Source organism: Gymnoscopelus microlampas (assembly GCF_963454915.1).
Source record: "Gymnoscopelus microlampas genome assembly, chromosome: 11".
In the NCBI taxonomy this organism is placed as follows: domain Eukaryota; kingdom Metazoa; phylum Chordata; class Actinopteri; order Myctophiformes; family Myctophidae; genus Gymnoscopelus; species Gymnoscopelus microlampas.
In genome coordinates this window covers 28,701,113-28,727,835 of record NC_139948.1, presented here as the reverse complement: position 1 = coordinate 28,727,835, position 26,723 = coordinate 28,701,113, and the positions used below count along the sequence as shown (strand labels likewise).

Below are 26,723 nucleotides of genomic sequence, written 5' to 3'. Positions count from 1 at the left end.
TTTGACACAACCTAGCAGTGCATCTCAGACGCCCTAATTGGTGTTGATTTGTTAGTCCCTATATGTCACGTGAAGGTCTGGCAACAGCTGTGGTTAAAGTTGGTTATGTTGGGTAGATAAGACACGCTCCTATTGGCTAAACCGATGCATGATTTTAAAGTGACCCTCTATCACGTCTTGACATAGCATCAAGCTTGTGTGTGGAAGTAATATGTCAAGGACATTATGAGACCATTTGAGCAAATGTAAGGTCATCAGACAAGAAAGAAAAGTTGTGAGGTGAAAATCCCTCTCAGCTGGTCATGCCTGGGAGGGACAGATGCCTGCCCCTTGTGGAAAATAGATCTGAGGACGGGTGCATCTGCCTAGGATTAGTGGTTCAAGACACCAGCCTGCCTTCAGAGTAACGCTACTGCAGAACTGAAGATACAGCATATGGGCAGTATGCCTCAATGAATACATTTGTAAGATAAGGGGGAGACACTCATTCTGATGTATGTGCCTTCCTTTGTGTGTGGCACAAAACATGGGTGGAACCAGTAGGTCATTTGTTAATTTTTAACAGGGGGGTGGTCTCTCGGGTGCTGTTGATGTTGGGGGGGACTTGACGTTTTGGGAATGCACTTAGCATTTTATTTGGATTTATTTACATTATTTCATAAACGGTAAAGCAGATCATTATTTTTAATTGTGCTATTTCTCTAAATTTTAGCTAAATAAATATTGTATCCATTCCAGTAACTTTGATAATCACAGAGCTTTTTTTTTAGTTTTGAGGCTTTCTTATTTCTATATTTGTAGAGTGAGCATTATATAAATGTTGTCTTGTAATATTTTATATGCATTTTTTCTGTTAATTAAAAATAAATCAGCCCACTCGCCCATATCTACCACCACTGCTCTCTCTGCTACTATAGGTAATGGAGAGGGGTTGACATGGCAGATTTGATTAGATTTAAAAGCAACAACTAAAAAAAAAAAAGAAAATAAATCTCAGAGGAGAGCTCTTAAAAGTGTTATTGAAAACACATTTTCCAGTTCCCTTTTGCAGATGGTTCATACTCCCTCCCTTAAAAGTTAACCATCAAGAATCCCCATAAAGACTCCTTAACTTGCGTTCAAAAACGGCCTTTGTTTGGTTTGTTTGCTATGCAGGGTTGTTACATAAGAAGTATAGAAACCTTTAACAGGAGGAGCACTTGCATGTCATAATGCTTGCTCAATGCTCTTGTGTTGCAATTTCAATTGTCAATTTGCTAAAAAAAAAAAAAAGGGGGAGATGGCATTCTGGCTCATCCCCCCTAACCCCCAACTGAGTGGAACACAGATGCAAATTCATTCAACCTTTATTAAAGATTCCCAGAGAAATCATTGAGGGAGAGACCCTCATTGCAATGATGCCGAGATTACAAATAAATGTCAACATGAACTCATGAAATCAACATGAACTCAACAAAAGCTATTTGTTGACAACAATCATTAAAACAGTTGCAAACAGGTAATGAACGGTAGTTGAGTAAAGTTCTAAAAAATCTTTGTTGTAGTTTCCCAACAAGGTTATCGATGTGGAGTTTAAATTGAATTTGTTGGCTTATTTGTGTTGTGTGACACTTTCAAATGTAGAGCAAGACCATGTATGTAGAAATGAAACCTCAAGTGTGCTCGGTTAAGAGTAGCTACCCAAGGACTGTTCCTGAGTTCCCTGAATTATCTGATTTGATTCTGACAGTTAAGAGATCAATCTAGACTAGAGATACAGTTTGCATAGTGCTTCATGTGATTACAGTTAATGACAGAAAGTCATTAAGCATCTCTTCCCAGTCATCACAAAAGCAGAAACCTTTCAGAAATCAGTCCGGGGCATCTGCACATGGAGTACTGAACAACTGCTATGTTTGCTTTTCTAATCTGATTTCCAAAGGAGGACGACAACAGGTGCACCTCACTAAAGACATGTATGAATCAACACAGACTCACAGCAGTTAAATAATGAATAAATCAAGATGTTGCATATTTGCATCTGAAATTCTGGCTAACTAAGTCTAAGGCTGATTTGAATAGATGGACAAAATAGAAGCAAATAATGATTATTCGTAGACACGTCTTCTGTCTTTAAGGTATTGTTGCACACAGCACAGAATTTCCAGATTTATCATAAAACGGTAAAAGCATAACAATCCCATGATATTTGCATAATTCCTGTCGAAATATTATTCCCCAAATCTTTCGAAGATCATCACTGCTGGACTGATGTTGAATTTCATTTATTTCCCTCTGCAAAGTGAGAAAAATGAAATAACATCCCAATTATTAATGTGTATTAATTTTCTCACCTTAAAATGTGGTTAATTAAGTGGAATAGTTGAAAAGTGAAAACTGCTCAAGAAATGGCCTAAATAACTACAAAAGACCAGTAATGAATGAACATATCTTTTTTTTTTACCTGGCACATACATTGTCCCTTTCTTTGGTCCTAGGAATATTTATTTTGGTCCGACTGCCACTTTGTGTCTCATCTGAATCAGAATTATATGGGGTTGCTTTTACACCTGGTGGTGTCCCAGTGCCACCTAAAAGCAGGATAACAAACGTATTCTCAATATCAGTTAGAGCCCAAGCAGGAATGAGTTGAGGAAACATGTTCATGAGTTACCTGTTTTTTGACAGGCCTTGTCTTTGGATATTCGGACTGCCTCAAACTTGGTCTGTATTTCAGAGATATCCAAACTGTGGAGACAACAAACAGTAGATATATTGTACACAAAGCAACATCAATGACCAGACCATATTCACACAACAGATGTTTCGCTGTTATGTCATACCCAACCCTGAATATGATGTGAGAGCAAAATTGCCGCTGTGTGAATATGGTCAATAGCACATACTCTCATCAAAAAGGTTTCACCTTAGCCTGGTCCTTTCTAGAGGCCTGTTACCTGAGCTCCTGTGCTTGGCATGTGTCCATAAGTTTCTCCAAACGCTGGAACAGGAATCAAAATTGAGAAAGTCGTTGACCTTACATTCTCTTACCCCTAAATCTGACACTGACAACAATTTGTTTGTGATATTTTGCTAAATGTTCTGAAACTATGAGGAGCAAAAGTGGACTGTTTAGTACCATATCTTTATTTAGTCTTTCTGATAACTTGCGCTGCATTTCAGTTCTCTGATTCCCTAAAGAGAGACAGGAGAATCATGTCAGATGTGTTAGCAGCTTCCAAGACAACATCATCATGTAACTATAGAACATTTACACATCAAAGATATAACATCAGCTTACTGAGTTGGCCATGGATGTGGTGGATTTCCGCCCTCAGCTCAGTGACCTGTTCCCATAGTACATTACGACTGGAAAAACAAATGGAGCACACAGAGACAAAAAAAAGAGCTATGGAAGGAGTACAGCTGTTATGGTACTTATAGAAGTAGTGGTTTGTTATGTAGTCATTTATATAAATTCATAATGTATATTAGTGAAGGTTAAGGTCAACCTTTCCTTTCCAGTCCTGTCATATCTTGTCCTATCATAGCCACATGCACCTGTGATACAACTCCTGGGTGAGTCGGGAGATAGCAGCATCACTCTGGATGTCAGAAGACGTGTGTGCGTTAGAGCAGGAGACGCCTTGGTTGGAGGAATGAGACATGGCAGTACGTAGGTAGCCGAGCTCCGAGGAGACCTCACGACGCAGGGCTTCAAAGTGTGCCTCCATGTGGTGGTCCGCTACATGACGGGCCAGGTGATGCAGCTCAGCTAGGAGTACAGCATCATTGTTTTGAGTTTTTTTTTGTCTTGGAATTTTGTTTCTGTCAAGCAAGCTTACAACTATACTTCTCATAGAACATTGTATTTATGTTTTCACTCAACTTCTGTGTCACTTAGGATCACTGACCTTGAAGAAATGCAACATAGTTGTGATTGTGGATCCTCTCTACTTCATACATAGCCATAGTTTTACTGAGGGAATCAATTGTCTGTAAGAAGGACAAAAACAAACATCTATCTGTGAAAACAAAGCCAGAGAAGATAGTATATGGCTAGGAAGTATGATGATCATGATGATGATATGATTGGCACCTTAGTTTGATTCTCCACCTCTGATCTCAATATTTCCACAATATCACGAAGAGGCTCCTCATTTGGTTCTGCCATAATAAAAAATAAATGGACTGTCAGTCGCCCTACCACTAAAGTTTGAAGTGATCGATGTTATAACAACCAATCGAGAAACGATTTAAAACACAAGGTAAATGAATCCCTTGCAGATTCATATAATAACTCAAATATAAAAAAGAAAGAAGATATATCATTGCAAACCAAATGTTATTTACTTTGAAGGTAGCCTACATTTGGCAGGCTGGGGCTCCTCTTTTGATTCCACCACTAATTAATAAATGTTATAAGGCTATTTAGGTACTAAATTATAGGCTAATTGGTAATCAGCAAAACACAAAACAAAACTGGAAAATATAGCTGAGGAAAGAAACAACAATAAAAAATACACTGCAAACGAAGCTTATTGCTATGAACATACCTTCCACCACAAAATAAATACATAAATAAACAATAGTTGATGGCCTTACTAAATGAGGAATCTGTGAGATGAAGTGGTGAAATTTAGCAGTGTGGGCAAAAAAAGTTCACAGCATGGGAAAACATCCACCTCATCTCAAACTTCAATAGCTTACTTTCAACAGCAGGGAGCAGCAGATCGCCATTCTGAAATAAGAAATACATGATTGATATGACATGATATGAACTCAACATTTTGTATTTCATGAACTATTGCAAAGAAATACCTTATTTTGGTCATCCATGTCATGTCAAATGAAATGACAAGCTTGTCAAGCTACATTTTTGTAAAGAGGAAAGAGGATATGGGGGCAGGAACAGGTTGGTTTCAAGAAGAGACACTAGTTGTATAAACGGGGCGGAACTACACAAGTAAACATTGGAAATGATTGGTTGAAAACGTTCTGCGTCATACAATATTAATAATCTTAGAACCACTTAATTTGTAGTTTGTCATGGGGGCGTGGCTGATGGGCATTTGGTGCGTGATATAGGAAGTGCACGGTTCAAATGAGAACATACACATTATATTATTTTAATATTTGCTATAATTTAAGTAACGTAAAGGCGAGGAAATAGGTAAGTGTAGATTTATGCAACGTGTAATGCTTTCTCGACTGTTAACGTAAAATCCAGTAAGCCAAAAAACGATGCCTTACTAGTGCACTATAGTGTGTGTGTATGTAACTCTCCTTTAGCCAAGTGGCTAATGCTAAGTTCATAAAGTTATGCAACTTAGTTATATTAACCAACACAGACATCTCTTGGGGTCAATGGGGCGGGTATGTTGTTGTTATAGAAGATATAATAGTGTAATAATCACGAATAGACTAGTTGTGTGTTCCTTTTCCCTGGTGAGTGTGCAGTTGCACTCCTTATCTCTGATGTCATGGTCTTATCAGTTCTGCAGCATATGTGCAGCTCCTCAGCTGAAATGATGTATTCTGGTGTGCCTCTCTCGATGGCAGTAGTGTAAAGTAACTAAGTACATTTACTCAAGTACTATATATATATACTATATTTCCATTTTTTTCAATATTTTCAGATAAAAGATTTTAAGATTTTATATAAAAAAAGAATTCTGCATAATGAGTACTTTCTACTTTTGGTACTTTAAGTATATTTTGATACCAATATTGTACCAATTGTACATTTTGAATTCCGAACTTTTAGCGTATTTCTACATTGCAGTATTGATACTTTTACTGCGAGTACTTTTTCCACCACTGCTCAATGGCAATGATATATCAGCTGTATGTATGTTTTGACCTGAAAAGGCTGTTTGAGTGAACATGAATGGTCTCAGACTCTCAGTATACTGGTCTGGAGTATATACAGTAACCACAATGACAGCCAAATGTGGTCTGTTTTAAAATAGGTTAAACCTTAAACCTTGTTTCCTCTCATTCCATGCACAGTCGTCGTCATGGTGACAGAAGGGGAACCCACAGACTTGGTCAAAGTGTTGCACCTATTGGTGCTCTCATTTTCCTGGGGAATGCAGGTCTGGGTCTCGTTTATAGCAGGTGAGAGAGCCACAATAAACAGTTATTCAATTCCAGATAAAAAATCGAAACGCTTTCTGTGTCAGTGGCACACAACACTTTTCCCGTTTCCTAATTTTCTCTCTCTTTATCCCTTTAACAGGTTTCGTGTTGATTCAGCGGGTAACAATGCACACCTTTGGTCTAGTGCAGAGCAAGCTTTTCCCCGTTTATTTCCTCTGTCTGCTGGGCAGTAACTTTGTCTCCCTGGCGCTTTATGCAGTGTACCACCCCAGAGAGCTGCTGGACTGGCATCAAAGTGTTCAGGTCAGATATCACAACTAGGGGTGCAACAGTTAATCAAACTAATCGATTTAATTGGTTATAAAAAACAATCAATAATTTAATAAAATGACCTATCCTTTATTATTTTTTGGGTATGTCATTATAGGCACTTTCCAAAATATAGAAAATAGCTGATCTACAAGATTTTTCAAGCTATTTTCGCAGAACACGTTAAAATAACGCTTAAAGCGCTAACCTTGCCATGATGTAACTCCAAAGGTGTACAAGAAATAATTGCTCCATCGATTAGAAATTGATGATTCAATATGCTCCTCATTGACTTACATTGTATGCTGAAACAGCTCTCAAAGTCACTCTTCTAGCACATACATGAATGCAAACAAAGTTGATTCAGACAATATAGGATCACCATCATCCTAATAAAAATAACAAAATCAATGGGAAGTTGACATTTTTATAAAAAAAATAAAAAAAGAGTACTGGGTTTGGTGATGTTCTATATTGTCTGAATCAACTTTGTTTGTGTTTGTTTACGTGCGAAAAGAGTGACTTTGAGAGCTGTTTCAGCGTACAATATAAGTCAATGAGGAGTATATTTTGAATTCTTAATTTATAATCAATGGAGCAATTATTTGTTATGGCTTGTCCCCCTTGGAGTTACAACATGGCAAGGTAAATACACAACCCAAACCTCTACCAAAGTGGTCTTGCCCTTTTAAGTGGTTAATCGATTTGATTTGATTTTTAAGTACTTCTCCATAAAACTAAAATAATCCATATTTGCAGCCCTAATCACAATTTCACAATGTACAGGAAATACTGCATGAATGTAAACCAGAATGCTTAAATGGTTAATGAATTTTACACATTTGTTTATTCTTAACACAAGATGTTTGTTTTTTGTCGGGTTGCAGATGACTCTGTACTTTGTGGCACTGATCACAGCGGGCCTGAATACCCAGTGGTTTGGCCCGTCGGCCACTGAGGTGATGTTCCAGTTGAGGGAGGTGGAGGAGGAGCATGGCTTGGGGAACCAGATCGGTCTGGGCAGCCAGAAGGAAGGCTATGCCAAGCTCAAACAGCAGGACCCCAAGTACAAAGCACTCAAGAGCACGTTCGGACGCTACCACGGACTCACCAACCTGTGCAACCTGATAGGGTTCATCTGCACCACCACTAACCTAGTCTATACAGCTCTAAATCTAGTCACTATTTAGACAGGTTTCTGTTATAGGGTCTTCTTTATAGCACTATGTTAGAAGTAATAGTGATTATTTATTTAATTAAAACATTTTTTGGGGGTTTAAAACGTTAAAGCTCTATATTCAGATCATTGATACATTGGTCTCCCATCTCTCCATCTCCTTAATTAACAGAAAATATTTTTTCAGGTGGGTTGCCTATTTCATCCAATCAGGAGAGAGTACCCATTTATGAGCTTAAATTTGATAGTGTTCCAGTTTGTGTCATCACTTCCAATTTCATTTCTTTATCCTGTATCCTGTATGAGTTCTCTGTCCTGATTGGATAAAATTGGTATCCCGACCTGAAAATGCATTATCTATTTACTAAAGACCTGGATAGACAGGGAGACCTGTTACTGAACAAACATTCTATAGTAATGATTGCTATCAGAATATAGATCTTAAAACATATTTTAACAAAATGTAATGTCCCAGATAGGTACAACACCCATCTCACTTTGTAGTCCATTTGTAAGACAATGTTCAGTACGTATAACGTAGAAAGGATAATATGATGCACTTGAGTGTAGCTAAAATGTCCAGAGGCACAAGTCAGCTAAACACATCACATATCATCCTACCAGTATAATCTGCTATAACTTCTATGACTTAAGCTGTAACAACACTCTATGCTAACAACAGTATTTGAACTTTATATAGCATACTATCAAGTATATAGAAAATGTATATAATTGTATTTTTCCCCACAGTTTTTAGTTAATGTCTCCAATGTCTGATTCTGACTATAATGTGAACAGTTATTTACAGACTGCTGCAAGTAGTACCAGCTGCAGCCTGCAGGGGAGGCAGAGTTTCATGTTCCAGCCCCAATCACAACCATGTCACCATGCTTTGTTCAAGTGGGAATTGCCTGTTCCACATTAAAACAGTGTAGCTTCTTTGTTCTATTTAGATTTATTTGGGAAAAAATGTATGTTTTCTTACATCACTTGAAAACAAGTGCATGCACCGGTGCGATGGCCATGCTGTCGACACCGTCAAAGTTGCATATTAGATGCGTTGGGAATCGGTTACAATCACAGTATTTTGAAATTACACATGGTACTTGACAATGAAGTAATTAGACTACATTAAATCAGCAACATCTACAGTACATGTAGAAATTATGCTCCTGAATATTGATAACAAACAAATCCATTGAAAATAGGAAGTTAATCAATATGTGAAATTGAGATCGATAGAGAACTGATGGTCCTTGGTGTGGGTGGGGCTGGATCTTCAGGGCAGAGTTGGACATCCAACTCTGCCTGCTATGTTACCAAATGTCCAATCTGGGAACCCATCGGCAAATGTTTTTATTTTTTTTCCCCCTTTGAATTCAGCTGTCTTGAGAGATTACCAAATGTCTTATACTTCATTACTTGTAGTTCCAACCATGGGGTGATGTTCATAGCCATCTGATATAGCCTGCAAACGTGCATTTGTGTTCATTCATAGTCTCAGTAGATATTGTGGTAGCTTCTATATACTTAATATACTCTTTCAATTGTGGATTAAAAACCGATTAATAAACACTTGCTGATGTGTGATGTCAGTATCACTTAATAACCAGTTTAGTTTTCTGTGCTTATACACACTTTTTCTTTTTTGATCTTGTGCCTTGTGTGTCCTTGTTTAAATGGTTTTGAAAAGCTACATCTTTATTGATTTGCTTGTGTTGAGTGAATCCAGACCCAGCAGCCAGTGCCTGGATTTTGAATAGGCAGGTTTTAACTGTTACTGGTGATGCATATCTGATTTTGTTAAGGCCACCTCTGAAAGAAGACAATGGTGATTTGTTGAGGATAGTGGGGCAGCTGTCGCATCACAGCTACAATATCATCCCTAATGGAAACCTGGATGACAAACCACACTTGTCTCAGGCTACATATTGTGAACAATGATGTTAAAATTACTTTCTTTCAAAATATATTATTTTGCCAATTGTGAAAAGTAACTAAGTACAAGAACTATACTTGAGTATACTTTTGAGGTACTTCAACTTATTTCCTTTTTTAATACTTTTTAACTACATATCAGGCAAATATTGTCCTTTTTTACTCCACCACAATTATTTGAGAGCTTTAGTTACTGGATATGTTTTAGATTTAGATTATCAATATAAAACATAGATTAACTGATAAATGAGATATCACCCAGCAGCACATGGTCATTAAAATCAGTCTCACATTTAGCAACTGCAACAAGTAATGAAAATATCAATGGATTGCATTACTATTCCAATAACATGATAGTGAAATGGGCCATTGTGCATGAGTATCTTTACGTTTGATACTGTAAGTATATTGATGCCATTACTTGAGTACTTTTACTCAAGTCAAAATGTATAGGCTTTTTATAGATTGTGGTAATGCTACTTTTAGTTCAAATCTGATTTACTTAAATCGGAATACGTTCCAGCACATTGGCTTACTTAAAAGACCTAACCCAACGTACAAAATGTTATTATACCTATTTTCTCGTTAGTATAATTTGTTTAGGCTCATGCTTTGGCATTCAGTGGCCTCCCTGAGAACATATATTTTAAATAGTGTTGTTAAGCAGGCTTCACTGGCATCAGGAAATAAACCCTTTTTTAAAACCCAGAACAAGTTTAGCCACTCAGCAGCCAAGAGCAATATGTAGTTACACCATAACAACTTGAGTGCTCATTTACTTCTGAGAGTAGAATGGGTCTGTTTGAGTGTGTAAGGACTTAACACTCAGTATTTTGCTGTGTAGTTGAGGAGAATTAGCTAGTTTCAAGTTTTTGTTGCTCATCTGTGATTTAAGAAAATGTCAGCGGTGCAAGAAAACAAAGTTGACAGGAATAAATAATGAGAAATTTAAACATATTTCAATATTGTATGTACTGCTGGTTGGATTCAGTCAATTGAGAAGAGTAGGATACATAGTAAATTCCATTTAACTCTGAGAGTATGCAAATGAAACCAAATGGTGCCTTGGTTGATGCACTGTCTCTTTCTTTACATTCCAGTTCTGTGGCATTCAAAAACATGAGGAAGTGCTGATGGTTTTTCCTGCATGAGTTCCCCCACTCCTTCATTCCTATCTTCACTCACAAGGAAATGAATCCGATTTGTGCAGGGGAGAGCAACAATAAACTTTTCTGAATATAAACTTTACCAAGTTTACTCCTGAAACCCTATAGTCAGAGGAATGATTTACGATGCTAATAAACTGGGGAATCGAATAGAATGCACAGTGATCACATCATAGATTTTCTAATAACCCTGCAGTTGGATTATGTTAATAAATGATCTGGGTGACTGCAGTTTTCTGCTTATGCAGTATCATCCAGTCTTGTGGAGTAGTACAATTTTGCAGCTGTCTGATCAATGGATATAAGAACTGTCAACACCTATAGTGGTTCTCAAACATCTTCAGGGAACATCAGGGAACCTCTGTAAATAACTTTTTCACCCATGGAATTATAGCACATGTATGTCATATTACGATACGTAAATATGTCATCATTGATTATCATTCCACCTAAGATACAATATGTCACTTGGAAAACGTATCAGTTTCCATCAGGACAGATTAAAAAAATGTATACATGATAACCACTGGAACCCCAGCATCCCTATTCTGGGAGGGACATACACCAAAAATAGCTGAAGTATGAAGGTCTAGGTCTAGCAACTAGGCTACTTAATTTTACTTAATGCTTTAAACATTTTAAGTGTGTGATTGATTGATGTACTTTATTTAGTAAGACATGAGTGTGTGCGCGTGTGTGTGTGCGTGCGTGCGTGTGTGTGTGCATGCGTGTGTGACAACGACTCATGCGTGTCTGTTTGTGGCGGTGTGGGGTGTATCGAGGCTCACGCTTTTGTTTTGTACTTAGTCGACCCCCCCCCCCCCCCCCTCCCTCCCTCCCTCCCTCCAGTTGGTTGACTGGATCATATAGCCTGGGGATTGGGGAAGCCACTCCACTCACTCACTGTAAACACAGACAGAGCCGCTACCTCTCTGTACCTGCGCTGCTGTGCTGTCTGTCTCACAGTGGGTGACGCTCTGTACACAACTCAGATCCGGGAGCAGATCATATCCATTCCATACGGAGGCTTGGTCGACTGTGGTGTGACGAGGAAGAGAGAGAGAGAGATCAGGGACATTTCAGGTGGTCGTTTCTTCAGCCACACAGATCTGGGAACCAGTGCCACCACATATAATTGTAAGAGAGTCAAGTGGGAACAGATCAAGATTAGGACATTTCCTTCTCGCGCAAGAAGGTAAGTTTGACCGAAGTTTCACTGTGTTTGGTGTTTTCTCTCCCCTCTCCGGGGTTGTAGAAGACAGCTTCCGACTTCCTCCATGAACTAGTGATCATTTTCTGCCTGGAAAATGCGATCGCATCCCAAAGTTGGATAGTATGGAGAGTGGTGGAAAAAGTACTCTAAATGTTTTACTTAAGTAAAAGTATCAATAGTGCAATGTACAAATACTGTTACAAGTGATAGTCCGGAATTCAAAATGTACTTGAGTAAAAGTACACAAGTATTGGTATCAAAATGTACTAAAGTACCTAAAAGTAGAAAGTAGGATATAGTCATTATGCAGAATGTCCCATTTCACAAGTTTTCAAATGGATACAAATATTTTTAAAATAGCAGATCTGCATTGTGAGCTTGTATATATCTATTTTCAATGTATATGGCTGAAGTGGTTAATGTATGTTTTGTAATAATAATAAAAATCTACAAAGTAAAAGCAAAAGTACAATATTTGCCTCTGAGATTGTAGAGTAGAAGTAAAAGTGCAGAACATTGGAAATACTCCAGTAAAGTAAAAAAAAAAAAAAAAATTGTAGCTACTTATAAGTATAGTACTTGAGTAAATGTACTTGGTTACTTTACACCTGGAGAGCTCTACATTTAGACGCTTTATAACATAACCACCACCATAACGTTTCACTTTTTAGGGAGGTCAATCAAGTTTTTGTTTACAAAATTATTGTTCAAACACTTAAGATAAAATAGGCTGCTAAAGATAATACCGCAGCATTTAATTTAGTTTGTCAACAAGGAGGGTCTGGCATTGTTTCATTGCTACGTAAAACTAATCCCCAACATTTATAACAGAAGCGACAGCTGTGAACTAATCAATAGAGTAATAATATCCTGTATGATCTGTCAGGCAAGCCTGGCTGCTGGGCTCAGCAAACAGTACCTTACCCAACCTCCAGTGGTGTAAAAAGTACTCAGATTTTTTACTTAACTAAAAGTACTGTTTCATCCAAAATGTACTTATGTAAAAGTACAGTATTGGTATCAAAATATACTTAAAGTACAAAAGTAAAAGTACTCATTCTGCAGAATGTCCCATTTTACAAGTTTTCAAATGTATACAAATCTTTTGAAAACAGCAGATCTACAAGCTCACAATGCGTGAGCTTGTGCTATTTTCAAATGGCTGAGATGTATGTAGGGCTGATGGTTGATGTAGCCTATATGTTTTGTAATAATAATCAAAATCTACAAAGTAACTAGTAACTAAAGTGTTCAAATAATTGTAGTGGAGTAAAAGTACAATATTTGCATAGAAGTAAAAGTGCTGAAAATTGGAAATACTCCAGTAAAGTAAAAAGTACCTCAAAATTGTACTTAAGTGCAGTACTTGAGTAAATGTACTTAGTTACTTAACACCACTGACAACCTCCAGGCCCTATTCATTATAATTACCACCATTTATTTGACTGAAGATAGGGCTGTTCCATTCTGGTTCCAGGTGCTCTACTGTAGAAATGGGTAGCTTCCCTGTGGACTCACTCAGGATCATTTGGATGACAATGGGAGTTCTCTCTCTGTCCCCTCAGAGATGTGGTGGCAGATGGTTGGGTTTTGCCCCCATATATAAAACTAATCACCCTCTCGATGTAATACAGTTGTACTTTGAGAACGTATTGTTTGTTTCCCCTGCTAATCAAAATAGTCTTATTGTTACTTTCAGCATATCATAAATGTGTGTGTGTGTGTGTGTGTGTGTGTGTGTGTGTGTGTGTGTGTGTGTGTGTGTGTGTGTGTGTGTGTGTGTGTGTGTGTGTGTGTGTGTGTGTGTGTGTGTGTGTGTGTGTGTGTGTGTGTGTGTGTGTGTGTGTGTGAATACTACATCACATATTACATTAAGATCCATTAGACACAATGAAGTTTCCCCATTCTATGAAACTTATAATCAGCATAAATTATGAGTGTTTTTAAGTAGAACTTAAGTGAGTGTTTGGAAAAGTAGTGTACATACTACATAAGAATAATTAGGCCTTTAAATTTGCATGGGAGTCCCTGAGCAGCTCTGTAAATGCTAAAGACATGTGACAGGAGTTACGTTGGGTTTAAGTTATGCAGAGAGAGGGGCTTTGAGCTTTGACTGCAGCACCAATTCTCATAGATGGTCCCATTGTTTGAAACATGTGAATATCCCTGGGTTGTCATGTGATATGAGATCATACAGAGAGGATTTTTTAAGATAACACAGGATCAAGATTGGTGCCTTGCCCTTTTATGTTTATTTCATTTAGAAGGCAGGCCTGGGCTATATAGTGTAATTATTGTAGCTCACATTTGTGGAGAACACATTGAGGGTACATTTTATATATTTTGTCGCATGGCCATTGCGTGTGCAGGGCAGGCTACTATGCGTTAACCACCGTTGTTGAGCGAAGTCCCTAGTAGACTCATTAAATATGTTAACAGAAAATAGCCGATCTACAAGCTTGCATCGTAACACGACGCATTGTAAGATTATAGATTATATTGTCCCCACACATGCATGATAATTACTGTGAGAATAAACATGGATACACACATATACAGAGTTTTGCAGTGGCTCCTCTCCTCTCCGCTCCTTTCTCCATAGCCCTCGGGGGTGTGGTAACTGTCTCCAGGGCTGTAGATCTCCATCTGCCCAGTTAAAAGCTGAGTGAGCCCACTCTGGCCTGACCACTAATGGGTCTGGTTAGAAGCTGAGTAGGCCTGTCTCCACGGAGACAAGCTGCATCAGAGAGCAGTGGTGGAAACAGTACTCAGATGTAGCAATACTGCAATGTAGAAATACTCTAGTCTAGACTGTTACAAGTAAAAGTCACACATTTGTACTTGAGTAAAAGTACAAAAGTACTGGCATCAAAATAGTTAAAAGTACCAAAAGTAAAATGACTCATTATGCAGAATGACCCAATTCACAAGTTTTCCCAAATGTGTCAAAATCGGTCAAAAATAGACGATCTACAAGCTCACAACTCGTCCCGATGCGACGCGTTGTGAGCTTGTAGAACGGCTATTTTCGAATAGTCGAAGTTTGTTGTAAACTAGTCCTTTTACACACCTACTTCAATGGACAGGTGCATAAGAGTAGCAAAAAACGAAAAAAACAAATCCCACACTGTCTTCATTTACAGCAAAAAAAGGTTTATTGCAGGTACAGCGTTTCGGTCGCTTGGACCTTCATTAGGCAGAAGAGTCAAAGTATAAGATATGGCATAAGTGGTTAGGAATTTTGTTTTATTCTGCAAAGTAACCTGTAAAGCTGTCAGATAAATCTAGTGGAGCAGAAAGTATTGAAAAATGGTTTATACTGAAGTAAAAGTACCTCTTAATTGTACTGAAGCATAGTAAATGTACTTAATTACTTTCCACCACTGTCAAAGAGAGAGGCAGGGCTTTGCTACTCTGAATGATCAGCTGTATCTGATCAATCTCCAAGCACAGCTGTAGGGAGGATGGACAATGGGAGGAGATGGGGAGATCCTCCACACCCAAGCTGTTGGTTGTTTTCTCTCCTCCCACTGTTTAGATGTCTGCTAAAAGGCCTAATAGCATGTAATAGTATACTGGCCCTGGGGAGAGATGAGGAATGGTTCTTATTAAGTGGCAAGGCAGGTGGTCATTGGTGAAGCATCCCTTTCAGTTAGAATATAAGTTTAAACAGAAGTGTTGCAGTTTTAGGCTCGCTACTAGTGGCTGGGATCTAAGGCTGGCAGTGTTGGTCTGTGTCCATCTATCCATCTTAAACTACTGGCTGCATTGTTATGGAATTAATCATCCCTGGGGAATGAAGTTGAACCCTACTGATTTTGGTGACCCCATGGCATTTCCTCTAGCATCCAGGGCAAAGTTCCACTTGTTTCGCTGTTCTGCACAGTAGTGATTTAGCATTTAACGAGTATCATTTCCTCCTTGAAGGGATGACTTGGACCACACATTCCATGTTGTATGCAGCATGGAACTGTATTGTTTAATCAATTGATCCATCCAATATTAAGCCTGTGTTAGGACTGTTATTTTAGTGTGTGGAAAAAATAATCTCTCAATCTATTGCCTTAAAATAGATAAATGACATAAACAAAAGCAATTTATATTATTCCTGGCAAGTGATGCAGTCAACCAACTTACAAAAATAAAACGTAGGCTTTAATCCTATATTGCTCTCTACCTTATAGATGGCTTCAAATGACTCACGACTCCAGCAGCAGCCATCCCAGAAGGATGCAGCCGACCAGAACTTCGACTACATGTTCAAGCTGCTGATAATTGGCAACAGCAGTGTGGGCAAAACTTCTTTCCTCTTCCGCTATGCAGACGACTCCTTCACCTCAGCCTTCGTCAGCACTGTTGGCATTGACTTCAAGGTCAAGACCGTCTTCCGCAATGACAAGAGGATCAAGCTACAGATTTGGGTGAGTGAGATGCTACCATGGAATTTTGATAAGATCACCACATGATAAGATCATCCATCGCATAGCAATCATGGCAGGCGAACAGGAAGTTTGGGGCGGGCGGCAGTGGCTCAGGCTAGCTATTTGAGGGCACGGGAGTTGGGAAAGTCCCGGAATAGACGCGCTGTGATTGGCCAGTAGTCACTTTGAGTGGCAGTTGGGGCAAAAGCTCACCCTACAACATGATATATGAATCGGTACATAACTCCTGTCGCGCGAAAACCCCGCCCAGTGGCCATATATAGTTACATATAGCGTGGCTCAGGAGGTAGAGTGGCAGTCTTGCACCCCGAAGGCCCCCGGTTTGATCCCTGGCTCCTGTGGTGAAGTGTCCTTGAGCAAGACACTGAACCCGCCTAACTGCTCCCGATGAGCAGATTGGTGCCTTGTACGTACGTCAGTGTGTGAATGTATGCGTCAGCCAGTGTAACACACATTAAAAAGCACTTTGGATTTCTAGAAATTTGCAGACCATTTAAGAGTTTAGTAATTAAAACAGGTGTTCGCTGTCACAGTAACATCACACTTAAAGTCAGTGATCAACCCTCTTCAATCTCTTGATCAGTATTAATTGCAACACACAGTACATACATATTATAAGTCAATATGTACTGACATCAAATCACTTAGTAACTAGAAAGGGGAGCTAAATGGAGCGCGAATCTCCACCAGAGGCACGCACCTACATCCCTCCATCATTGTGTCAGTGTGGTGCAATGGCATTGTGCATGTGTAATGTGAAAATGCAATGGAGGAAAGGCTATGATAAAGGATGGTGATAGCTAATGCCTTGTGTCAGTTCTGTATGTACAGGGCCAGACTTGGAACACAATTCTGAGGCTACCTACGGTTCAAGACTTGTAGGCCAAAATGTACTGTGGGCTGTTATAGCACCACCATGAGGCCAATTCGAAAAATATTCGGGGAATGAGTTCCTTGGACTACTGGCAGTGTGAATACATTTGATGCTGATCAGTACAGTAGTTTGCGAGAGTAGCTGCAGAAACACAGACAGAGTCCAGCTTCTTCAAGTGTGTTATTGTTATGATAGAGACTGACATATGAAAAAAGTTGCATGGACATAGTATGCATGTTAGCAGAATGATTTGCCAGAATGTCCCAGTCATTTCATTTCCAAATCGAGATGGAATATCGACCAAGACCAGGAAAGCTCCTAGTATCAGACTTGGGAGAGAGATGATGAGATGTTAACACTTTAACTGAGTTTCTCCTGGTTTCAAAGTGGCCCTCTTTTTATCTGCCATCTACTCCGAGTCCACATTCATGCATAAAGTAGATTGATGAGCCATACCAAATGAAGGAAAGTTTCTAGCTCTCTGGTCTTGTAATCAATGCAGACAAATCCAAGCCATTGCTTTTGTTGTTGTCTTTTCTCTCTCTTTACGGTTCATCCAGCTTTGATTAGAGGTTGTAATGTTAATTCAGTGAGAGATGATGGCCACCATGTTCACAGCATTCATGTTCACAGCGTTCAGTACTTCAAATTACCATTTAATTCGGCAATGAGTCACTCTTTCAGTTTCATCACTGGGGATTTCAGCTTGCGCATAATAAATCCCCCTTTAGCTCATAAGCTGCCTGGTGAAATAGATGCTTTGCCAAATTTTGGCTTTTTATTTTACTACAGTGTATTGGTGTATAGCCCAGGATCATTGTGCTCCAGGGACAATGTAATGAAAATGGTTTCTTCTAGATATTGAAATGTTGATTGGCTTAACCCATGTTCATTCATCATCAGTTGATCTGTAAACCAGTGGCAAGACATTAGCTACTTTCAGCCTGGGGTCTGTATTTTGGGCATGTCATGAAAGGCGAAACAAAAATAACAGATCTACAAGCTCAACACCCGCTGTGACGCATTGTGAGCTTGTAGATCGGCTATTTTTTGCTATTTGTTGTATAACAAAGTATAGGGCTTAAGTAGTTAAACATCCCTACGGCAATGGATATCATTGTTCAATACTTTCAGTGTAATGTACATTTGTTTTACTGACGTGGCACTGGCAAATCCTAATTATGTATGTATAAACGCATGATTCATTGGTCTAACTCTAACATAATGTAATTCGCTGTATTATGCTGTGTTTGGGATGAATCAACCATGGAGCCACCCACACCAAAACACACACACACACACACACACACACAAACACAAACACACACCCAGCAGACCAACCCTGTTTCTGAAATGAATGACAAGAAGAGTTATGCTTAATTTATACTCTGGCGCACGATGGAAACGCTTGTTGACTAAAACTGATCTACAAGCTAATGACGCGTCCCATAGAGCTTTCAATTTATGCTATAAACTGAGGAGGTGTGAATAATGCAGCAGCACAAAACAGGATGGTTGGTAGCAGTACTGTATGTGCCCATGATAATTAGGCTATTATGAGCTATCTGCAGACAAAATGCTGAGTGTACTCGCCGTGCTTAGATGTAACGGAGTAATGGAGTAGACGTCACCAAAGGCTGGTTCTAGGGCTTTCAAGCTAAAGTTTGATGATACAAGACCCTGGTATTTCCTAAGTCCAGCAACCAAAGGAAGTTCCCTATCAGTGCTGTCTGGCGGGGACGTGTTGAGGATATGATGGCAACAGTTTATTTAGAGGGTGTGGGAGCAGCAAACATGTCTAATGTGCCCTACCTTAGAGGTATAAATGTCAAGCTGCATAGTGTTAATGATCAACTATACTGAATGCTCAGGGGAGGTCAGCCCAAAGCCCTCTCGCTCCTGTTAAAACACCTGTCTGTCTCCTGAACATTTCTCCTGGCTTTAGGAAAACGGATGTTGTTGATGGGTCCCAGCTGCCAGCCTCCCTTTGTGTGTCAGGGAAACAGTGCTTTGGTCTGATAACACACCGCTTGGCCCTTAAACATACAAAAGCACATCGTTGTTGTTGACACGGGAGCATGTTTCTGTAATGTTGGCAAATACAATATGGCTCACAGACACAGACTCACACTGATCCACACACGTGCTAGGGCAGGATCTGTGGCCACGGTGTGTGTCACTGCTTTGTGTAGGCAGCTAACATGAAAGCAAGTGATGCATGCATAAATCGTACGGTCCATGTGACGTCAATGACCCTGTTTAAACTCCCACTGTCATCATGAATATGCCTTCAGGACCTACCTTTGTTTACTAGCTTTAAGTGGCTCGTACTGCCCTGGAGACCAGTCTATTTGGTTTGAAGTTCCATTATGCTGCCAAATATTTGATTATGTCTACTGTATAGGAGAAAGAATATGTCATACTTGTGTGAAATAAAAATGTCTGCTGACAGTCCAGCAGGCAGACCATCGAAGAGTATTAGATTGGGGGGAATAAATGAGCTGACTTCCGGAGGAAGCACTCTTCGTACACTCTTGGATGTCTGTGTGGCTTGGCCTTTACAAAGTGAAACTGCTCTGAATCTTGTCCCTTGGAAAGGAGAGATGGATAATCTTTGGGCTGACCACTCGGAACACTCCTGGCGATTATGGAACACTCATAAACCTCAATGTTTGGTTACCTGGACAACCCCCTCCTCCCCTCTTTCCCCCTCCTCACTGCAAGGAGGAGAATAGTAAGGAAACACACACATACACACACTCACTCACACAGACACTGATGCAAATGAGGGCCCAGCCAGGTTACCAAGTAACCATGAGCGAGGGGCTTGTCTTGGATAGTTGCCCTGCCAACTCTCTCCCTTCACCTGCCAGGTCTGTTTGCTTTATGTGTTTGACTGTAAAAAAAAAGTGTCTGTGTGTGTTTGTGTTATACTGTGTTCATATTACCATCCACTATTCCCATTTTGAACTGTCCTCTCTGACATCAAACACAATATCCACTTAAGATTTTCTGTGATAATCTTAAGTGGATATTGTGTTTGATGTCAGAGAGGACAGAGATATCCAGAGATAGCCCCGCCCTTATTGACTCTGTAATATCCATTCCCTGTGTATTTCTCCTCGTCTGGGTACTGATGCAAGCTGAAGGTAGCTTGTTGTTTGATTAGAAATTACGTAGTGGAAGAAGCTGTAATTATGTATATTGGAGACAGTGGCATTTTGATATGGAAATTAGCTTGAATTCTTGGTTGGAGACAGACATGTTTCCTGTAGAGGTTTCAGTGGGAGAGAGCACAACCACTAATTCATGATCTAAGTACTTATACTTGTAGGGCGGCCTGGTTAATCCCAGGGGGGAAATTCAACCAGCTGATGTCTGCTCAGATGGTTCCGATGATAGCGAGCTCATGGGGGAGAAGTTAGTGTTTAAGTGTCTTGCTCGTGGACACCTCGACACATCGCCGTGTTGGAAATCGAATCTGGGACCTTCTATTTCCCAGACAGCCTCTCTACCCATTCGACCATGGCCGTCCAAGTAATTTGGTATTGTAGTGTTCACAGTACACTGGATCTGAGAGAGATTCACATAATTCTGTTTGAGTCACACTGCAGTCCTATTTTTGCTTTGGATTTGATCTCTCTTCATGTTGCATGCTCATTAATCGTGTCACGGGGCAGCCCATGTCCCATATACACACACTGATACATCTGACTGCTTTAGTTTCTAGAATATGCCAGGACTAATCTTACAATTATTGTTGCACAATAATAAATGAGAATCTCTGTACGTATGTATACGTCTGTAATCCACATATCTCTACAACCGTTCGACTTCATATTCGACACACACGTCACAGACGACCCGAGGGAGTGCAGTGCCCGGCGTCGAGTCTGTCGGATAGGCGGTTGTCCAGAACCACCAGAAAAGGCTCTGTCCTGGCCCAAATGAGCCATTTGATTGCCATGTTGCAATGTATAAAATCTCATTGGATTGAGTTATCAACCCTAGTTGTATTTGAGTTTTATCGTAAAACATCTTTGTGAATGTTAAGAGATTACTTGTTTTTAATGGGGAAGACCTAATTGATTGCTAATTTGAGTCTGTGCCTTTTGATTGGATCCACTCCTATAAAATGGAGGCTGCAGGTAGGGTGAATCAGTTAGGCTGGAACATACCGTGGGTAACAGTCCTGAGAAACAGCTGCCAGGGTCCTCTGTGAAAGGGTATATCCTGCTAGAGTTCTTAACTGCTTGGGTTCTTTTGTTGTCCTAGTGTTTGACTTTAAGTGTTTATTTTTTATTCTCGTTTTGCTCAAGTCTTTATGTTAAGTTATTACTTTAGCCTTAGCCAGCACTGTATATACTGAGACGGTTTGTGTTCTTTTTGGAGGGAAATAAAAACACCTAAGAGTGCATTTCTGGTCTTGTTCATTTTTGGAGCCTTGACCATCCACCCAACTGTTACAGATCGCCCATCACTGTTTCTCTTATTTGTCTACTGTATCTGTGGTAAAGATGGTGCACAATCAACCATCTGTACCACAAATACATATTTCTTTTAATTTGTGTGTACAATGTACACAAAGGCCACGTTCATATTATTGAAGCCTTATCAGTAGATAAGGTGGACCTTATTAAATCTTTTTAAGGCAGGTGATCTTTGTCGCTGCGGTAGTGACTCTTAGCAGATTGGCCAGGGCGCCTGTCAGTGTTGCGCTATGAGTATATCTGTGTCTAATCGTATTCTCCATCTGTCTAAATGTTTCTTAATTTCACTGTGGTATAGGTTCATGAAAGTTCAAACTGAGGCCATAGTGTGGTGACTGTCGCCCCCCTCTGGTTCAAAATAGAGATAACATGTTGACAGCCACCATACAAATAGCAATGTTTTGTGTGTTCCATTTATTTGCTTCACCACTTCCAATTTCACTTGTTTATCCTGTGTTCTGAATGAGTTCTCTCCCCTGAAATTGGTATCCCAATGTGAAAATGTATTTTTTGTTTACTAAAGAGCTGGAGAGATGAGACCTCTCTAAGATGAGTTATTAACAAACACTTTTTTATAAGCAATTTTTATGAAAATGAAATGGAGCGATTAAAAATAATCACTTACAGCAACTTTAACTTACACAACAACGTGTGCATGTGCATGTGTGCTTACAGGACACGGCAGGGCAGGAGCGTTACCGTACCATCACCACAGCCTACTACAGGGGAGCTATGGGCTTCCTGCTCATGTATGACATCACCAACCAGGACTCCTTCAGTGCAGTCCAGGACTGGTACGTGAATTATGAACAGTCACATATACAAGTGGTTGTTTTAACCACTTGAACCCTCAAGCATGAACAGACACTATTCTGGTGGGAACATTTGGCAGAAATAGCAGATCTACAAGCTCACCAACGTGTCGCTTTTGCAACGTGCTGGTGAGCTTGTATGGATATGTTCCACACATTGGACTGTACTCTCTTGACTCACTTTCTTCTCCATACTGTAGGGCGACACAGATTAAGACATACTCTTGGGACAATGCTCAGGTGATCATGGTGGGTAACAAGTGTGACATGGAGGATGACAGACTGGTGCCCACAGAGGACAGCCAGAGGCTGGCAGAAGAGCTAGGTGAGGAAGGATACCTCAATGGGAAACGCAGTACAATTGTAAACTAATAATCTACTTGATACCTACATGTTGGGTTCAAGTGCACTGCTTAAAGGCCACTACATGCTTAAATTGTAGGTTTAATGAATTCTTTAAGGAATTCATGTCAAATAACTGCCCTGGCATAATCACAAAAAAGTTTAAAAAAAATGCAAACACTTTATTATTATTATTCTAAAATACTTTCTACAATCACTCTCAGGTTTTCAATTCTTCGAGGCCAGTGCCAAGGACAACATCAACGTGAAGCAGGTGTTTGAACGCTTAGTAGATGTCATCTGTGAGAAGATGAACGAGACCATGGATGGAGACAACAACCTCATGTCCAACCACAAGAGCCATGGCCTACATGAGTTACCCCCAGAGAGCCATGGTGGCTGTTCATGTTAAACCCTACCCCCCCCCCCCCCCCCCCCCCCCCCCACACACACACACACACACGTACATACAAGTGCACAAAGGCCAACCGCTTTATTGTGCCTCAAACATGAAGAGTGCTACAGCCTCCTACAGCCCACCACAGACCATGGATGAGTCACCAGCCCGGCCATAGCCCTCTCTCTGGACATCATCCTTGACAGCCATCAGACTTCTCTCTAGAGACATCCATCCTGGAAAGTCATCAGCTGTTTATTTTTCTATTTTATCCTCAATTTAGAGGGTACTGTGTACTGTGGTCACTGTCAACCACCACTGCTGTCCTGGAGAGGGTGTAAATGACCACGTCTCCTCTGATGAACCCCAGCTGTTTCTTTTCACCCGATGGTGAGGAGTTTCACCAGGAGAGAGTAACTTGCACAGAGATGCACGCGATCTCTCCCAGATCCCCCGAACAGGCACGTGGCCCCAGTAGGAGTTGATTGTGCAGCGACAAGGACTGGTGAACATCAACGATGGTGTTCGTTGGAGTGCAGGGCCATGCTGGAGGCACCGTAGAATCTGTCTCCATCTCTCTCTCTAGTCTGTCTTGTTTCTGTCTCTCTCGCTCCTTCTTTCTCTCATGCGGACGCACAAACACGCACTCACATGTATACAAACACACAAACACCTCTCTTTCAGATGTTACACTCTGTAGCCTTGACATAATCCTGTGGTGAGCTGATACCCCACAACCCCCCACCCACACTCTGATTCCCTTCCCTCTCCTAAGTCAGTTGCCGTGACCACATAAAGCCTGTACCACTCCAGGCTCCTGCCCTATCTGTTGCATTTTAAACTATTTATTGTTAGAAACCTTTCAAGGCTTTACTTTTGAAGAAAAATGCGTGTTTAGTTGTTCAGTTAGCAGCTAGAGATGCCAAATGTTGTACTGTAGTTGTAATGATTATAATTATATACATATTTTTTCTGTCTGTTGTACACTGGACAACTTTAGAATTCATAGTGTAACTGGTGTTCTTGGTTTGGGCCGTGGATTCCTGAATGGACATTCTGCCTTATATTTTGTAGAATAATAAGCTTTTATAAATGGTGGAATTAGGGTTCCCGTCAGAATTCACCTTATTTCCAACTGAAAGGTCCTTACACATAATCAGCGCAACAAGAGCAAAATTCTGTAATCAGCGTTTCACTGAATGCGTCTCTTTTGGTTCAAAATATTTTTAGAAGTTAGTGCTGCCTTTCCACCACTATTATTTTCCCATTGTGAGATTTTAGTATTCAATATCTAGAGTTGTATACTGTAGGTTTTAAATCATTTGTAGGATAGGAGAATTCCTTTGTCTTATCCATTATTATGATCAGGATAATCAGTACTGTGTACAACAAACCACGCTCACCCCCTCCCTCAAATGTCATTGTACACTTGCTGCTCTTAACGGCCCTCTGTTTCTCAGAACGTCAGAGCAAAGTATTACATGGAAGAAAAAAGAAGGAAAAAAAACATTGGGCTGATGTCCCTAATGCCTAAATTATACTCTGCCATAAGACAGTGTCCCATGCCGAAAATAGCAGATCTACAAGCTCGCAACGCATTGAGAGCTTACACCACCGTACAATTAAGTATAATCAGGCATAACAATGCAAGGACAATATTGTGCTAGTCTTCATTTGTTTTGTGGGATTAATAATAATGATTTAGTCCCCTTTACTTGTTGGTTTACACAATTTTCAAATGCTTCCACCTACTTTAGAAATGCTGAAAAATACAAAGAAATTAAAGCAGATGTCCTGCCTCCTGCCTCCGCCACTTCCATTTCACCTTTGCAGTTTGCAGTCCCGTGAATAAGTCCTACTGTAAATCAAATTTGTCGAAGCCCCTCTAGCTTGCTGCATAGCAGAAATGGAGATTCAATATGATTTAAAAGTTATTTTAAAATATATTTTCATGAACAGAAATGACATACAGTGATGGCTTCCTGTAGCAAATTTAAAATTTTCAGGCAGAAAGGGAAGAACGCTTGTGTCTGAGAAATATCAATGGAAAGTCTCAACTGTACAGAACTGCAGTGCCATTAATATGAGAAACGAATAGCTCTGATGTAAGAATTAATGGGTCAGTCAGTCACTGGATATGTTCTTTAAATGCCTGTGCTACTTTTTATCATAATACTGTACAAATGTTTTGTTATACTGCAGGGATGAAGACAATCTGAGATGTTATGATTTTCACTGTCTGCAACTTGGCTAATTAATGTTGATTGTGGGCGACAGTGTGCACAGTAAAATCCTGATTTTGCTTAAGAAGTTCTGTTGACAACTACACACTAACATCCTCAGTAAGAATGTACGCATTTTTAACTCAGACTCGAGTGTACAAATTTCAGGGTTAAACACTGAGGATTTGACACTGTAGAGATGCTGGTATGGGGATGCATGAATACCTCCACCTCTCTCTCTCTTCTTATATACAGTGACATAATCTGCCATTTCACTTTCACGTGTCTACATACCTGCTACTGACTGTCAGTTAGGCTACCGACTGTCAGTTTGGGTTGTCATGTGGCCTTTGAGAGCCATAATAGTAGCCGCACGTTGCCATCCCCAACGTCCCTTCTGCAGATCTTAGGGGCTGGGTCAAACCTGCCAAATACTGGTCACCCTCCAGTGGCCAAGGCCACTTATCTCTCCTGCCTGAGTGTCCTGCTGATCACTGATATTCTGTTTCAGGTAGATTGTAGAAGATGGCTGATATAATCATGTTATCTGCACTGGCCATCACTCCATAATGAGCCATTCAGGGGGTTTGTTGTCTTGAAGGACAGAGATTTTACCATAAGAAGGATGTGAGCAAGGGTGGGCTGAGAGTACTCATTAGTAACACTCAGTCTGTATTACTGTAGTACATCACCGCTGTGTTTTTTTGATACCAGCTTGCATCGTTTCCCCCCCTTCATGTTCTACTATCACTGCAGCTTGGAAATGGGGTCAACATGCTAAAGCTGTAGTTCCCCCATTGATGATGCTGATATACTGTACCTGTTGGGAAGAGCTGAGAATCTACTGACTCACTACTGTACCAAAACAGCTCAGCATATCACAACTGGGAATGTTAATCCAGAGACGCATGTTATCAGTTATTGTGATTTTGCACTCAAGATTAGCTTCTTTTAGCTACCAAAAGAGGTGTGAATCTTCTTGTTTTATGTCACATACAGGTGTTTGTTATTTTCTGTTTTAGGCTCTGAATTTGTTGAATGGAGACATTGGTAGAAAGTGAATATAATATATATTATAAATTGAATATGTTGAAATATGTTTATGAAAATAAAGGATACATTCATTATAAAAGGGAAAGTTAAGAGACTGCCTATTTATTGCAATTCTGTGCCATTGGAGATGTCTACTGCCAAATTTGCCACTCACAGTGTGGCTGGTTATTGCTGATGGCATCTATGATTTATGGCCTTGCATCCTTC

At 40.0% G+C, this 26,723-nt stretch overlaps 3 protein-coding genes across 6 annotated transcripts; 2 read left to right on the top strand and 1 right to left on the bottom strand.

The window, feature by feature from the left end:
• Window positions 1-1,330: 1,330 nt before the first annotated feature.
• LOC311056477 (uncharacterized protein) lies at window positions 1,331-4,876 on the bottom strand. 4 transcript variants are annotated; one of them, XM_084073120.1, is made up of 11 exons: window positions 4,801-4,876; window positions 4,690-4,720; window positions 4,079-4,146; window positions 3,894-3,975; window positions 3,541-3,754; window positions 3,281-3,348; window positions 3,119-3,174; window positions 2,937-2,980; window positions 2,654-2,727; window positions 2,444-2,570; window positions 1,331-2,274 (listed from the first exon to the last, which is right to left on the bottom strand). In XM_084073120.1, the coding sequence occupies exons 1-11, from the start codon at window positions 4,816-4,818 to the stop codon at window positions 2,265-2,267; spliced, it is 792 nt and encodes a 263-aa protein (XP_083929246.1). In that variant the 5' UTR covers window positions 4,819-4,876; the 3' UTR covers window positions 1,331-2,264. The 4 variants fall into 4 exon arrangements, with proteins under 4 accessions (XP_083929246.1, XP_083929247.1, XP_083929248.1 ...); XM_084073121.1 differs by having other exon boundaries at window positions 1,331-2,272; window positions 2,451-2,570; XM_084073122.1 differs by lacking the exon at window positions 2,444-2,570.
• A 162-nt stretch (window positions 4,877-5,038) lies between these two features.
• tmem205 (transmembrane protein 205) lies at window positions 5,039-9,142 on the top strand. The gene is made up of 4 exons (XM_084071125.1): window positions 5,039-5,152; window positions 5,992-6,099; window positions 6,221-6,384; window positions 7,278-9,142. The coding sequence occupies exons 2-4, from the start codon at window positions 6,000-6,002 to the stop codon at window positions 7,578-7,580; spliced, it is 567 nt and encodes a 188-aa protein (XP_083927251.1). The 5' UTR covers window positions 5,039-5,152; window positions 5,992-5,999; the 3' UTR covers window positions 7,581-9,142.
• Window positions 9,143-11,558: 2,416 nt separating this feature from the next.
• On the top strand, window positions 11,559-26,601 carry rab3db (RAB3D, member RAS oncogene family, b). Its single transcript, XM_084072786.1, has 5 exons — window positions 11,559-11,866; window positions 16,069-16,305; window positions 22,366-22,484; window positions 22,703-22,827; window positions 23,069-26,601. Exons 2-5 carry the CDS (start codon window positions 16,069-16,071, stop codon window positions 23,254-23,256), a joined length of 669 nt encoding a protein of 222 aa, XP_083928912.1. The 5' UTR covers window positions 11,559-11,866; the 3' UTR covers window positions 23,257-26,601.
• The last annotated feature ends 122 nt before the right edge of the window (window positions 26,602-26,723 follow it).

Bases quoted from the DNA above. Each gene is read 5' to 3' on its own strand.
- LOC311056477 (XM_084073120.1), bottom strand. The intron at 4,147-4,689 runs GTAAGCTATTGA...TTATTATGGCAG, and splicing joins GCTGCTCCCTGCTGTTGAAA to AACCAAATGAGGAGCCTCTT. The intron at 2,571-2,653 runs GTAACTCATGAA...TCCTGCTTTTAG, and splicing joins CAAGGCCTGTCAAAAAACAG to GTGGCACTGGGACACCACCA.
- tmem205 (XM_084071125.1), top strand. From the start codon at position 6,000: ATGGTGACAGAAGGGGAACCCACAGACTTGGTCAAAGTGTTGCACCTA. The intron at 6,100-6,220 runs GTGAGAGAGCCA...TCCCTTTAACAG, and splicing joins CTGGGTCTCGTTTATAGCAG to GTTTCGTGTTGATTCAGCGG. The intron at 6,385-7,277 runs GTCAGATATCAC...GTCGGGTTGCAG, and splicing joins ACTGGCATCAAAGTGTTCAG to ATGACTCTGTACTTTGTGGC.
- rab3db (XM_084072786.1), top strand. From the start codon at position 16,069: ATGGCTTCAAATGACTCACGACTCCAGCAGCAGCCATCCCAGAAGGAT. The intron at 16,306-22,365 runs GTGAGTGAGATG...GTGTGCTTACAG, and splicing joins GGATCAAGCTACAGATTTGG to GACACGGCAGGGCAGGAGCG. The intron at 22,828-23,068 runs GTGAGGAAGGAT...AATCACTCTCAG, and splicing joins GAGGCTGGCAGAAGAGCTAG to GTTTTCAATTCTTCGAGGCC.